A 16,210-nucleotide genomic window follows, 5' to 3' on the forward strand; every position below is an offset into this window, starting at 1 on the left:
ACGGGTTTTGGTGATTGTTAAGACCTGCAAAAATCAGCGTCCTTTTTTATTTTTAGGCAATGAGTTGCCCTGATTGGTATTTTTTTGTAAAAGTGTATATACACATCATCGTTCGTTGTACTCATTGCACAATGTTACTTTTATTGTCCAAAGGGGCAATCAAAAATGAATAAAACAAAATGGAAACGTACATACGTTTGGATCGGTGTGAAGCCAGTGAACAATTTGAGTGGTGGAAACTAAAAGAATATTCATAAATGACTTAGTTATCACACTTAGAATGAGTGTACATTTTTTGTACAAAATACCGTAAGTGGGGTATTTTTTTTTCATGCCTCAAGGGCTAGGTGGCGCTGCATATATAACTGAATGTTGTCATAGACATACCTTCAGGCCTTGACGATAAACATACATGTCAAGTTTGGGATTTTTTGGAGCATGTATCGGGGAGTTATCAAGCATATCCTTTTTCAGTGCGAAACACAAATTTTGATGCCCCGCCCTCATCATATAGTATTTGCAAAAGTCAAGATTTTTCCGTCTGTTGTTGGCTCAGGTCTTGACATAGCCCAGGTCAAGTCTGAAGTCAGTCGGATGAAACGTGTAGGAGAAGTGGGCAAAAGTATGCCCCCTGTAAATGTGCTAAAATCGTAAAAAATGGGACATTCAAAAATTCGTAGCTCACTTCCTGTTCATTTTAGCATATGGGTCCAAGAGACTTTTTTGTAGGTCTTGGGCTCCCTCATACACGTAAAAATTTTCGTAGATCTTGCTTAAACGTACAATCGGGGCTGCTTCATTAAAAATTTCTAGGGGGCGCTATTGAGTCATTTTTGTAAAAATAGCACAATCAACAATAAAATATTGTTCATTTTACCAGGCCAGATGTGTGTGCCAAGTTTCATGAGTTTCTGCGCATGTTTAGACCCTCAAAACTGGCGTTGTTTTCTTGGCGAACAGTGCTTAGCCACGCCCACAGCGATTCGCGAAAACTCACAAACTTCGTGTTGTGACATCATGAAGGCCAAAACCCTCATGTGAGCAAATATGAGGTTGGTCCAGTTAACGTGTTTGGAGAAAAAATGTACAAGAAAATTCGTAAGAAAAAAAATTGCCACTAGGTGGCGCTATCAGTAAGATGAAATATAAGTTCGTAGATGTCTTTAGGGCTGGACTCTCATCAAATGTATGAAATTTTGAGAAGATAGGATCATCTCGGTCAAGTTCATGCAGCTTTTATTGTCACGAAAAATCTTCAGACTTTGCGGCACCGTAGCGGCCACGCCCTTTGGCGAAAAGTTGCAATATTCGGTGTGGGGCATGATCAACATCTTAAGGCTTTTCTGACCAACTTTCAACTGGATCCCTTCAACGAGCTCAGCGCAGTAGCTAAAAACGTAAAGTATGACATTTATTGTCACCACTAGGTGGCGCTATATGTATAACTGAATTTGATCATATAGATGTTTTCAGGCCGTGACTATTACGTTGCCTGAGAAGTTTGAGATTTTTTGGAGCTTGAACATGGGAGTTATTAAGCATTTGCTCTTTCTGGACAAATGAAATTTTAAAGACAATATTTGATGCCCCGCCCCCATCATATAGTATTTCGAAAAGGCAAGACTTTTTGCCCAGTTGTTCTCTCAGGTCTTGAGATGATAAATGCCAAGTTTGATGTTAATTTGGTAGAAAAATGTTTGCAGAGGGGGAAAAAGCATGACCACAGTGAATGTGCCAAAATAGGCCAAAATTGGACATAAAAAAATTCATAGCTCATTTCCTGTACATTTTAGCTACATGGTCCCAATAGACTTTTTTGTGCGTCTCGGGGTGCTACACGTGCCTGCCAATTTTCGTTGCTCTAGCTCAAACGTGCCAGGCTTGGTTTTTATTTTTCTACGCTAGGGGGCGCTATAGAGTCGCGTTGTTATGACGACTTCATAATATCAAATTTGCGCCGGGCCTGAGGAGTGTGCAAAGTTTGGTGAGTTTTTGTGAATGTTTAGGTACTCAAAAATGCGATCGTTTACGGAGAATAATAATAATAATAATAATAATAATAATTCGAACGAAAAACAATAGGGACCTCGCAGCGGTCGCTGCTCGGGCCCTAATAATAATAATAATAATAATAATAATTTTTACAAAAACAATAGGGACCTCGCAGCGGTCGCTGCTCGGGCCCTAACTAGAGCTGCGAGCAGCTATAAAGGGCCCTCGCAGCCCGGGCCACGTTGGGGTACTTGCACGTTGGGGTACTGGCACGTTGGGGTACTGGCACGTTGGGGTACTGGCATATTGGATGCAAAATTTCTTTGAAAATGGCATCATAAACGTTTACATGTAGTATATTTTTTTGCCAGTGTGTGTGTCAAGCTCAACGGGTTTTGGTGATTGTTAAGACCTGCAAAAATCAGCGTCCTTTTTTATTTTTAGGCAATGAGTTGCCCTGATTGGTATTTTTTGTAAAAATGTATATACACATCATCGCTCGATGTACTCATTGCACAATGTTACTTTTATTGTCCAAAGGGGCAATCAAAAATGAATAAAACAAAATGGAAACGTACATACGTTTGGAACGGTGTCAAGCCAGTGAACAATTTGAGCGGTGGAAACTAAAAGAATATTCATAAATGACTTAGTTATCACACTTAGAATGAGTTTACATTTTTTGTACAAAATACCGTATGTGGGGTATTTTTTTTTTATATATAAGCCTCAAGGGCTAGGTGGCGCTGTATTTATAACTGAATGTTGTCATAGATACCTTCAGGCCTTGATTATAAGCATACATGTCAAGTGTGGGATTTTTTTTGGAGCATCTACCGTGGAGTTATTATGCATATCCTTCATTCACGATATTGCTTTTAATGTCCATAGAGGCTATCAAAAATAAATAAAAATATATACATGTTTGGATAAGTCTGATGCCAGTGAACATTTTGAGTGGTGGAAACAAAAAGAATATTCATAAATGACTTAGTTATCACACTTAGAATGAGTTTACATTTTTTGTACAAAATACCGTATGTGGGGTATTTTTTTTTTATACCTCAAGGGCTAGGTGGCGCTGCATATATAACTGAATGTTGTCATCGAGAAAACATCAGGCCTTGACGATAAACATACATGTCAAATTTGGGATTTTTTGGAGCATGTACCGGGGAGTTATCAAGCATATCCTTTTTCAGTGCGAAACTCAAATTTTGATGCCCCGCCCTCATCATATAGTATTTCGAAAAGTCAAGATTTTTCCCCCTGTCGTTGGCTCAGGTCTTGACATGGTCCAGGTCAAGTCTTAACTCAGTCGGATGAAACGTGTAGGAGAAGTGGGCAAAAGTATGCCCCCTGTAAATGTGCAAAAATCGTCAAAAATGGGACATTCAAAAATTCGTAGCTCACTTCCTGTTCATTTTAGCATATGGGTCCAAGAGACTTTTTTGTAGGTCTTGGGCTCCCTCATACACCTAAAAATATTCGTCGTTCTTGCTTAAACGTACAACCGGGGCTGCTTCGTTAAAAACTTCTAGGGGGCGCTATTGAGTCATTTTTGTAAAAATAGCACAATCAACAATAAAATATTGCTAATTTTACCAGGCCAGATGTGTGTGCCAAGTTTCATGAGTTTCTGTGCATGTTTAGACCCTCAAAATTGGTGTTGTTTTCTTGGCGAACAGCGCTTAGCCACGCCCACAGCGATTCGCGAAAACTCACAAACTTCGTGTTGTGACATCATGAAGACCGAAACCCTCATCTGAGCAAATATGAGGTAGGTGCAGTTAATGTGGTTGGAGAAAAACATTGAAGAAAAATCGTAAGAAAAAAAATTGCCAGAAGGTGGTAAGATGAAATATAAGTTCGTAGATGTCTTAGGGGCTGGACTCTCATCAAATGTGTGAAATTTTGAGAAGATAGGATCATCTCGGTCAAGTTAATGCAGCTTTTATTGTCACGAAAAATCTTTAGACTTTGCGGCACCGTAGCGGCCACGCCCTTTGGCGAAAAGTTACAATATTCGGTGTGGGGCATGATCAACATCTTTAGGCTTGTCTGACCAATTTTCAACTGGATCCCTTCAACGAGCTCAGCGCAGTAGCTAAAAACGGAAAGTATGACATTTATTGTGACCACTAGGTGGCGCTATATGTATAACTGAATTTTATCATATAGATGTTTTCAGGCCGTGACTATTACGTTGCCTGAGAAGTTTGAGATTTTTTGGAGCTTGAACATGGGAGTTATTAAGCATTTGCTCTTTCTGGACAAATGAAATTTTAAAGGCAAAATTTGATGCCCCGCCCCCGTCATATAGTATTTCGAAAAGGCAAGATGTTTTGCCCAGTTGTTCTCTCAGGTCTTGAAATGATAAATGCCAAGTTTGAAGTCAATTGGATGAAAAATGTTTGCAAAGGGGGAAAAAGCATGACCGCAGTGAATGTGCCAAAATAGGCCAAAATTAGACATTAAAAATTTCATAGCTCACTTCCTGTACATTTTAGCTACATGGTCCCAATAGACTTTTTTGTGCGTCTCGGGGTGCTACACGTGCCTGCCAATTTTCGTTGCTCTCGCTCAAACGTGCCGGGCTTGGTTGTTATTTTTCTACGCTAGGGGGCGCTATAGAGTCGCGCTGTTATGACGACTTCATAATATCGAATTTTTCGCCGGGCCTGAGGAGTGTGCAAAGTTTGGTGAGTTTTCGTGAATGTTTAGGTCCTCAAAAATGCGATCGTTTACGGATAATAATAATAATAATAATAATAATAATAATAATAATTCGAACGAAAAACAATAGGGACCTCGTAGCGGTCGCTGCTCGGGCCCTAATAATAATAATAATTTTTACAAAAACAATAGGGACCTCGCAGCGGTCGCTGCTCGGGCCCTAATAATAATAATAATAATTCGAACGAAAAACAATAGGGACCTCGCAGCGGTCGCTGCTCGTGCCCTAATAACAATAATAATAATAATAATAATAATAATATTTTTTACAAAAACAATACGGACCTCGCAGCGGTCGCTGCTCGGGCCCTAATAATAATAATTTTTACAAAAACAATAGGGACCTCGCAGCGGTCGCTGCTCGGGCCCTAATAATCCTGGCAGACAAGATTTGACAAAATCATATCATTTACATCTCGTGCCCATAGATTTTAGTCCAGTTTTTATTACGTAAAGGACAAACTGATTTAGTTCCACTTATTGTTTAACACATTTACTGCCAGGCAAGCAAAAAATTTGACATTGACGTCTTTTTCCGTCAATGGCATTGAATGAGTTAAAGATGAAGTCATGAGAACTCTTGTTGAACTAATAAATTATAAATATGAACAGATTAGGAGTAAAAATGTACAAATTGTTAGCTAATAACTTGTAAATGCATTAACAAAAGATGAAGTCATAATGAGATATTTTCTGAACTTATGATGAACTAATAATTTGCAACTATTGGAGAATTATAAACTCATAACTTGCAAATATTAACTAATGATTAACTCATGACTAAGAAATATCCATTACTAATCATTAAAATGCATAAACAAAACATTATGTCATGATGAGCAAATATGAACTCATATTGAAGTTCAGTAATTTGTAACTATTGAAGAATTATGAACGAATAATTTCCAAATATTAACTAATGATTAAATCATGATTCAGAAATACCATTACTAATAATTAAAATGCACAAGTAAAAGATAGTCATGATGGGCAATTATGAGTTCATGTTGAAAAATGTGTGTTTGTGGTATTGACTGTAATATTTTTGCAGATCCATTCTAACGTTCAATATGGGTGATTCCGCCAATATTTGTAGATTGCTATTGTAGCGATAATTGGGTCGTCTTTTGGACGAATTAATAATCTGGACGTTACAGAGGTAAATTGTATTTACCTCGATAACCTCTGGGGCACCACGTTGGTTTTGCTTTGGGTTAACAGGAGCAAACAACGACCAAAATCCTTCTTTCATCAGTCATTTATAATCTAAAGTTGCCACACTCGATATTCAGTGGTTCGTTGTACTAACAAAAGAATAATAATCCACTCGGAAACACAGATGACTTCGGCGGAATAGAGTTCATAAAACATGCATTTATTCACGATTGCTACACTACAGAATCAAAACACTGCCTATCTAACTATTCTACCGTCAGAAGAAAAGGAATAAAATAAAGCGAATGAAAATAAGGAAGGAATGCGAATGAATAAAGAAACAGGGAAAAGAGAAATTTGACCTGCCAGATTTGTGATATGTTTCAAACGTAAGTGGCACAAAGTGGATACGCCGAGCTAGAAATCAAACGCACACTTACGAGAATCGTTTGCGTCGAATGAGCAGAAAGGTCTTGAAAAAAAAGGGGGAAAAATAGTCAATGTTCGTTCCAAAAAGGCAAGAAAATAAAAAAAAAGGGATTTATTCCACAGGTGAGCAAGGGAAAGCCGCTCAGGGGCCTGACGTAGTTGCGCGGCTCGTCCCTTGATTGGTCGGCGATCCGGCGAGGTTGATTCTCGCCAAGGTTGGCTCTGCCGGGCAGCTGTCCGAGTTCAGGTGTTGCAGCTCGGTCAGTACGCGCCTGCGTACGGGGAAGGCCAGCCGTTGGAGGTGCGTTGGCACTGCGGCGGAGCGCCACCGAATAGCAGGTGAGGTGCGCGGCTTAGGTGCACAACCTTGAGTCCGGCGATACGTTGCAAGTGTACGCCGGGGCCGCGGAGTCCGGGCGGGCAAGCACCGATGGTGGAACAAAAAAAAAAACAAAAAAAAAAGCAAAAGAGTCTTTAGTCAGCGTTGCAGTTTGCACCTGCTTTGGCGTGGCGTGGAGCGAGGGTCCGCTCTCGGCAACGGTTGTTGCCAGAAAAGAGAAGGGCCACGTGGTTGGCAAGTTTCTTGGAACAAAGAGTTCGAGCAGGCTGGGGCACTTGCAGGTCGTGCACGAGAGTTTTGGAAGAGGCTTGGGAGCCAGAGGCGAGAGGCGAAAAGAGCAGGAAGAGGGCAAGAGGATGAGCGAGGGTCTCCTCGCCCTTTTAAAGTCTTTGGGCGGGGCTTCAGTGGGTGGTGGCACACCCTTCTGCTCGCTCGGGCAGACTTTAAGAAAAAAATTATTAAAGAGATTAATGATTTGGCATTAAATTTGGTCAGTCTGGCAAATCAGTTTTCCCACACAACCCGTTTAACACACATCGTAATTAATGCATCATAAACTAACTTGTGAGGTAACTTCTACTTGTCTAATCTGACTGAACTGAGAGATATTGATTATCTTTCATTCTTTATGGAGTACAAATGAAATAGGATGCTCATACACACAAAGATATAACATGAATCATTCGTAGTTCAGTTGTCTGTCAAGAATTATCATGGTATAAATGTGTAAAATGCGGTTACTTATGTGAATTGTCACTAAGGATAGTTCCAAGTTTCACCACTTGGCGGTGCTGTTGCTCCATCTAGACGTTCCAGGAAGGGCGAGGCGCCAGAATACCCTTTGTGATTGATAAGAAGTCATGAACATTCCTTTGATCGGTCATTTGTGTATTCCAAATCATTGGAGCCATTTGTTCGGCCTCCGAGAAGACGGGCTTGAATACACTCCTTCGGCAGACGCATAAATTCCTTTGTCACCTGGTCAGCGGCTTCAAAAGAGCCTTGTTGGTGGTTGGATGACCACCTGCAGAGCTAACCAAGCCTGGATCCTGTCTGGGCAGTGGAATATTTATGCGACTGCAGAGAATTTGCTTTAGGAGAAGCAAACTTAAAAAAAAAAAATTAGAGGGTGGATTGGGCCATCGGCCATAGTTGTTACACTATCATTTATAACTTATGTGAACAAATTATCTGCAAATGACTTCCCAAACCCTATTCTGTATGTTATCATGAACAAACCTTATTTTCACATCAACAATTCATTTACTCATCTTTTTTCAACCCCTATTCTAAAGTGACAACACTATGTTGTCTTTTTTTTTTTTTTTCCAGCTTCAACACTGAAGAAGGAGCAAAAGTCGAGGATTGAGCAGAATCTCATACAAGTGCTGAAGGTGTGTCAGACTTAAACCATATTCAACATTTTATTTGTGGGGATTACAATTGAACAAGTATATGGTAATAAATATAAAATGTCTATTGACAAAAATAAAGTTAATTTTGAAATGGGAAGTAGGGGCAGCAGATTAGTTTTGTAATCGATACTTTTCAGAGTGTCGACACTTTTGACAACCTTACAAAGTATATTGTGTAGCTTCAGTGTGAAGTGGAAAAAAAGTTTTTATTGCACTCACACGACCACTTACCTCTGCTACTGGATAAACACGCTCTAATTCACAGAAATATCTTTAATTACGCCAAATATTTTTATATTTGCTACATTGCGGACTTTTCCCATCACACACACACACACACACACACACACACACCCACACGCACACACCCACACACACACACACACACACACACACACACACACACATCACATTTTCAACAATTGTATATGATTGGTCAGCGATTATTCAAGCTAGCACCTACCTCCTCGTTCTGCGGGGGACGTCCCGACGTCCCACGGCTGCTGTTGAACGGCGAGATTGTTCCGGTTCCCAATAGACGGATGAGTCCGGATCAGGGTCCGGCTCACTTTTGTCATCCTCGTGGTCATAAGCGGAATCAAACACGGACTCAGGAGATACGCGACACGAGCTCCGCAGAACGATTTTGGAACATGAGTTAGTCGCTGCCAAGGCGGCTATTCTATTGCTACTGTGCGCTTTTTCCTCACCTCCTGTCTCGTCATCATAGACTCTTCTGAATCCTTCTTGGACGATAATGACGTTTTTTTCATGAAACACTCCTCGAGGGGCATTTGTCTTTTGTTGTCCATTTTCAACATGTTTTTCTCACCCTTCTTCACACCACACTCTCCACTTCCTCTTCCTGCCAATTCTTTCTCTGTCGTGATCCCTGGTGATCTCTTACCAAATGCACCTCTGCCACCTAGTGGTTGTTTTTATAGCTTTAAAATGGCTTTTGAGCCTTGCGCTTTACAGTACACCAGAACCTAGAGATGCCTCTTGTGCAAAAATAAATAAATAAATAAATAAATAAATAAATAAATAAATAAATAAAAAAACGAAAAACGCTTGTTTTCATGTGTTTGGGAGGGAGTAGAATTTTTTTTGTTTTTTGTTTTTGTTTTAACGAGTGTTTACACATTTTTGGTAGTAAAAGAGTTAAAGCACAGCTCCATTCTTGTGTTTTAAGTTACTTTAAAATCAACTACCAGCCTAGCTACTAAAACAAATCTAGATCCTGTAGGTAAGTGGGTAACCTGCAGCTTCCACTCCGGGGATCATAACTACACCACAAGTAGTTCTGGTATAGGTCGCTTGCACATGTAGTCACTACCGCCACGGATTTGTTGCTGTCGCCATCCTGGGTGGCCTCCACCTCCACGTAGTGATTCGTTCAAACACGTATCACGTTTGTTGTCTGCGGTTAAAATGGTACATTTTTGCTGCATTATTGGCTATTCGAACAAAGCCAAGGGAGAAAATGGTCGGTCTTTCTTTTCCGAATTCCGAAAATAATTAGGAACCAGGGCCTGGAGACAGAGGAGTGCGGACTCCGGAGGGAAGTCGTTACTTTGGGCTTGTGTGTGCAGCGATCACTTTGTGAGCGGTAAGCTTGTTTACCTTTATTTAATGCATGAGGATTAATAACGTTTCGACCGCCCATATATGGGCAAGTTGCTTATTTTTTGGATTCATGAGCAAGCAAGTTCGGTAGTACAAGCTGGCTAGCGGACGTTAGCCGAAAGCTAACATCGAACATTTTCACCCAAAGTAGTGCCAGTGCAAAGTGTTTACTGCTGAAATTGGATGGATTAATCTTGGGCTCTTAATGCCGATAACATGTTTTTTGGTGGCAAAATGTAAACTTGGAAAAAAAGAGACAGAAGGGGGTGATGCAAGAAAACAGACCCCCGGTAGCATCATGCTAAAGAACTTATTCACGGCCACCCTACTGCGGCAAAATTACCAGTCTCGCCATATTTTATTTGTTTATATATTTGTTTATTTTAACAGGCCGCCCTGCGCCCGTTTTTCTGTCCAATCATCCCGACTGGGCTCCCACATTAAAGTTGGGTCCCAAGTTACAACATCTATGTCTCAGGCCAGTCGGTGCCAAGATATGAACGTGCACAGGAGAGACAAGCAAAGAAAAGACGACTCGAAGTGGCAGAGAGTTTGTTGCAGTTATGCAGCCAGATGGCTCCAGTAACCTGTACCCTCAAGTACTGCTGACATCATTGACTCTGGTATGCCACTCAGAATTCATTACATGATATATTGTATGCATGAATGAATGTATGTGTTTATGTTTGTGTGTGTACACGCACCTTATATTTTAGAGACATTTGGAAGTGGTTATAGAAATAAGTATTTGCCTGTAGCAATGTTCATACATTAAAAAATGCAACAAAATGTGTAAATTTCTTTTACACTGACAAAAAAAGGCTGGTTACAGGAACAGTACTATATTAAACCTATTACTGGTACCGTATTTTTTTTGTGATCTTTTTTTTTTTACATTTTTATTTCTTTAGGGATCTCATGCCAAACCGACTTGAATGCCAATGACATGATGGAAACGAAGGCGAGCATCAAAGCATTGGAGGAGGACAGCATGCTACTGTTTGTTTGGAGCTAATAAAGGCAGCGATTATACAAATTCTATTGTTGGGTTTGTTTACAAAGCTATACATAATACAAATGACAGGATTTGACTCAATGTGCAATATTGTCCCTCTTAAAATAATGGCATAAATCTCTATTATTTCTAAAAACACAAAAAATGAAGTGAATAATGATTAGATGTAGTATTTTCACAGATACAATTGAACTGTTGCAGATGATGTGAATCTTTCAACTTTTGGAAACTCAAAACTTCATGATTCATCATAGCCTTTCTCACCTCTCAAACCCATTATCCATTCTATTGGGTGCAAAGTCTTCATCATAGGCAATCAATCTCAAGAATCGACAATATTTTATTAAGTTGTATTTCTTAATGAAATTTGACCAGGTTTTAACAGCTACCTCCAGCCATGGATTTATATTTTGTTTCCAGGTTTTACATACATTTTCATCAAATATAATAGCCTGGATTAGCCTGGATTGGAGGCCTCTGTAAGTGATTTTCTTCTATTTCTTTCCATCTTGTTAAGTAGTCTGGATTACACAAATTCAACAAGACTCTCAATTGTCCTGCCTGAAAGTAACTTTTTTTTTAAGCAGGGTAATGCAAGACCAACACACCATTTTTGATAACTGCAATGTTCTGTACTTTATTCTAGGTTTAGCCCCCTGCCATAGGAATCGGGATATAATTTTATCCCAGTCCCTAAATTCCTTTTCAGGTATTAATATGGGAAGACTTTGGAACAAGTATAGCATTCAGGGCAGCACATTCATTTTAATTACCTCCACCCTCGAGGACAAACTTAAATACAGTATTAAATTCCATTTAGCCAAATCATTTTTTTATCTTCGAAATAATTTTATCATAATTTGCAGACTTTAATTTTCTAAGCTCTTTTGGCAAAATGATACCGTATTTCCTTATTTTTAAATTACCCATGCAAAATCTGGCCATTGGCGCGTTCCCAGCGGCTGAATCGTGTATGACGTCAGCGGAAGGACGGAAGTCAGCGTCTTTGCTTTGCCGCTGCAAGCTTACGACTGCTGTGTGTTTTATCATCAACTGAATTTCTACAATGCCGTCTCGTTGCGTGGACGGATTTTGTTGTAATCGAAGGGAGGATGGCGTGATCCTTTTTTGGTTCCCTCAAGATGCAGTTCTTGGCAAAAAATGGACAAAGCGAGTACAACGAACGAGAGATAAATGGACACCTGACTAGAACGTCAGTGTTGTACAGCGCACATTTCGAGGAAGACTCGTTTGACCCGTTCCCGGCCCTGAAGCCTTCACTTGGCTATAATGTGAGGTAAGAACTACAATCTAGAAAGTTAACAGCACTTATTTTAGCAGCTCTTGGCAAAAATAACCACTGCCAAATTAATATACAGTCAATGAAAAGGTACCAATTTCTAATGGGGAACTGCTAACTTTCCATTTGTTGTCTATTCTAATTTGTATTATGTATTGTGCTCTCCATCTGTGTTGAAGGCATCATGCCCAAGTTAATAACAGTTCAAACTTTGTTTCAGATGGTGGATGAGATGCTTATGGAGGGAGTATGAGTCGAAGGAAACTGCTACACAGGCGACATGTTTGGAAGATGATTTGGGTGATGTACCCGGTGTTTGTATCCAAAATGTGAGTAAATGTACTGTACAATATACATGATTGATAACACACCAATTTATGGAAAAACAAATTGCTCACCCCACCGAGTTTTCTAATTTGTCATGTACATGTAATTTACAAATGTATTGTGCATTTTTCAAAGAATAGAATGGCTGTATAGGTGTAAATATTACCTGCATTTCAACATAGTTTCTTATTTAAAAGTTTTTTTTTTCTTTTTTAAAACAAAAAGAAGCTTCATGTCAAGCCTTGCCCTCAACAAGAACCGTAGCAGTCTCAATTTGAGCTAAAGGACATAAAAAGGGTAAGGATAGTTATTGTAATAATTGGTTTTGATCATCCCAAACAACATACTTTGCATGGTATATATGTTTATGGAATCATATTTTCAGGAGTGCAGACAGTTTGGTCCAGGCAGAGCTCTTTTGGTGACCATGGAAACCCAGACCCTCCATACAGAAAATGCACACCAGATCCAGGATGTTACAAAGGATGGGGACGCTAAATACACTGTGTGCTATCCCAAGTACAGTACAGGAAAGGAGCATTTACAGGACTGTCTCAGAAAATTAGAATATTGTGATAAATTCCATTATTTTCTGTAATGCAATTAAATAAGCAAAAATGCCATACATTCTGGATTCATTACAAATCAACTGATATATTGCAAGCCTTTTATTCTTTTAATATTGCTGATTATGGTTTACAGCTTAAGAAAACTCAAATATCTCAAAATATTAGAATATTTCCTCAGACCAAGTAAAAAAAAAAAAAGCCATAATATTCAAATTTTCTGAGACAGTCCTGTATTGTGCGCAAAGTCCTGGGGCAGCCAACATTTCGTATGTATTTTTTCTTTGAAATATCTACATCCACAATTAGAATTCAACAATCTAATCACAACACAGTGGAAAAAAAGTAGGAATAGAAATGAAGGTTAATTCTAATTATTTTGCATACATGTACAACACGATTAAATAATTATATGGGTATATTATTACAGAATATGTGGAGGATCTTAAGAAGATTGTGGAGACCATCTATCAGGGGGCCAATTTTTTTTTTTTTTTGGGGGGGGGGTGAATCACTGAATAGTTTGACTATTTGTAAAATAAAATTGTAAGTTTATAGGCATAGCTAGTTCTCTATTTGTTCATTTATACTTTTGATGAAAAGAAAAAGGCATGTATTTCTTTTGTGTAATTGTATTTATTTATATCATATTTCGTGGTATCCTTTGTAGTCATTCGATTCTCCTTTTTACTGACACTACACAAGAAGAAATCGGTAAGCGGTCTGCAAGACTTCCACAATGAGGCACACCGCTTTGAACGTCCAGTGATGGGTGATGCACTGGTTCTGCTGCGCTCCCGACTCCGACAGCAAACGCTCTCCTTCACTGTTGCCATTGCTACACAGTTACCACAGGAACACTTGCAAAGCACAAGCAACTATTTTTTTTTTTTTTTTTTTTTTTATGCCATTTATAACATTTACAAAGAATTTGTTCATTATTTGAGGAAATACTTGGATTATCTATTTCAAGCACTTCAGGAGAAAAAAGTGTCATGCATCTGACTGGTATGATGTCAATTTAATTTCCAAAATGCATGTTGTAATTTTTTTCCATTGTTGAATTGAGTCTCACAGAGGTTGGCATGTGGCAATGTAAATGGGGCAGTGGTGGCTTCACTTCTTATGACAGCGAGTAAGTAGCATTTACTTTATGGTTTGCATTTTAAGATGGATAAGTTCATTTAGCTTCTACCAATATAAATTACCTTTTTACTATAACAAGTAAAGCATAATAATTTGAGTGTATTGGTCTAAACCAAGCTACATTTTGGCCACAAAGCGTTTGTTATTTCGCCCATACAAAAATATAAACAGCATTATTAGTCCATAATTTCCATTTTAAAATAAAGAGTAAGATTTACCATTCTGTGTTCTGGAGCCTGCCGATGTCGTCCTCTACCTCGGCAGTTTGGAACTGGTCACAGCCACCTTCATTGTATGCAGACGACCGGACACAGTTGCACCAGCACCTTCATCAAGAAAAGGCTCAAACCGATACAGCTGGATACATTCCTGGGCTGAAATATCTTCGTCTGAAGACTGCTTGTCGTCGGGAACGTCAAATTCCAACTCTACACTTGATAGCGAGTCAGAAAGCACCTTACTATCCGTGTAGTTCTCCATATCCTCGTATTGTTTTCGCCAACTTCCGTACTCCCGCTGACGTCACGAGTGTCCAGGCTCGGAAAAAGGGGGCGTCGCCAGTGAGCTGCCATGTTTTGGAAATTCACGAAAATATCTAATTTTTACGAGCACTTTTCATTGCGTTTTTAACACAGTAATCATTGAAATCATATTATTTGTACTTGTAATCTTTTTTTTTTTTTTTTTTAAATACTTTTAGGGTGACTCTTTTTTCGTGTCCCATACACTTTAAAGCTTGCACCCTATTACAAATAGTCACTTTTAAGCATTTTCTACAATAATTTCGATATTATACGTGGGAAAGCTGAATGCTAATAGCTGAATGCTATTGAAGGAAATAGAAAGATAAATTCTGTGAAAATTACAAAGTAATTATTAATTACTAGTAGACTAATAGTAGTAGTAGTAGTAGTAGTAGTAGTAGTAGAAAGAGTAGTAGTATTACTAGTAATTATTAAGTAGCAGCTAAATGACAAATACAAACCCATCCACCCATTCTCAGTCGGTAGCCAGCACTAGACACCTACCATAAATTACTAGGACATAAAGTTTTTTCATTCATCTATTTATAAGCAATGCCTATACTCCTCTTTCACATCTTTGGGTGCTGGTGTTGAGAAAAAGGGATGATCAGCAAACTTCAGCTAAAATCAGTACAAAAAAAGTATGCCGTATCAGTCTCCTTGGCACAAAACACAACTCCTCGTCCAATCAGATGGCACCTAAAAGTCACGTCACTTCAGCAGCGTTCCATTCATAACATTATTCATGATCATCATCGGGCTACTGCAATTGGCTGGCAACCAGTTCAGGTTGCACCCCGTCTACTGCCCGAGGCCGGCTATGATAGGCTCCAGCACCCCCGCGACCCCTGCGAGGAGTAAGCTGTACAGGGATGGACAATCTTGGTCCTCGAGGGCCGCAGCCCTGCAGGTTTTGGATTTTTCCCTTCTCCAATACAGCTGATATATGATGTTTAAAAATGAAAGTACAATAAGTGATTTGAGCTTATTTAGGGCTAATGCTAATCACGATTGTTTAGCATAAGCTAATGTTGATGTTTGTGTAATATGTGCATATGTGTACAGAAGGAACAATGAGTATTTATATCCACTAAATTCAACTCAGGTTCAAATTTAGTGGACTTAAAAAGAAAAACGTGTGTGTGTGTATATATATATATATATATATATATATATATCAGTGAGACCTGGAGGGGCGTGGTTGGGAGGAATGGCCCCCCCGATCGGAACCCGAGCGGTGTTCTGTTATTGGACTTCTGTGCTCATCACGGACTGTCCATAACGAACACCATGTTCAAACATAAGGGTGTCTATATGTGCATTTGGCACCAGGACACCCGAGGTCACAGTTCGATGATCGACTTTGTAGTCGTGTCGTCGGATTTGCGGCCGCATCTTTTGGACACTCGGGTGAAGAGAGGGGAGGATCTGTCAACTGATCACCACCTGGTGGTGTGTTGGCTCCGTTGGTGGGGGAAGATGCCGGTCCGACCTGGCAGACCCAAACGTATTGTGAGGGTCTGCTGGGGACGTCTGGCGGAATCCCCTGTCAGAAAGAGTTTCAACGCCCACCTCCGACAGAGCTTGTGGAAGGCGGGGGACATGGAGTCCGAATGGGCCATGTTCCGCGCCTCCATTG

At 39.6% G+C, this 16,210-nt stretch overlaps 1 protein-coding gene and 1 long non-coding RNA gene across 7 annotated transcripts in view; both read left to right on the forward strand.

The window, feature by feature from the left end:
* trappc11 (trafficking protein particle complex subunit 11) overlaps positions 1-16,210 on the forward strand; it is a 411,517-nt gene that overhangs the window by 210,030 nt on the left and 185,277 nt on the right. For all 6 annotated transcript variants that reach the window (XR_013284891.1, XR_013284892.1, XR_013284890.1 and 3 more), the window contains one exon: positions 7,985-8,046. Coding sequence is in view for 3 of the 6 variants with exons in the window: in XM_077531543.1 (XP_077387669.1) it covers positions 7,985-8,046 (62 nt within the window). In the remaining 3 variants the exon portion in view is untranslated. The remainder of the gene's footprint in view (positions 1-7,984; positions 8,047-16,210) is intronic.
* Positions 11,744-13,258, forward strand: LOC144025291 (uncharacterized). Its single transcript, XR_013284829.1, has 4 exons — positions 11,744-12,005; positions 12,229-12,337; positions 12,561-12,632; positions 12,721-13,258. It is a non-coding gene; the product is annotated as an uncharacterized LOC144025291 (long non-coding RNA).

This window comes from Festucalex cinctus, chromosome 9 (genome assembly GCF_051991245.1).
Source record: "Festucalex cinctus isolate MCC-2025b chromosome 9, RoL_Fcin_1.0, whole genome shotgun sequence".
Classification (NCBI taxonomy): Eukaryota; Metazoa; Chordata; class Actinopteri; order Syngnathiformes; family Syngnathidae; genus Festucalex; species Festucalex cinctus.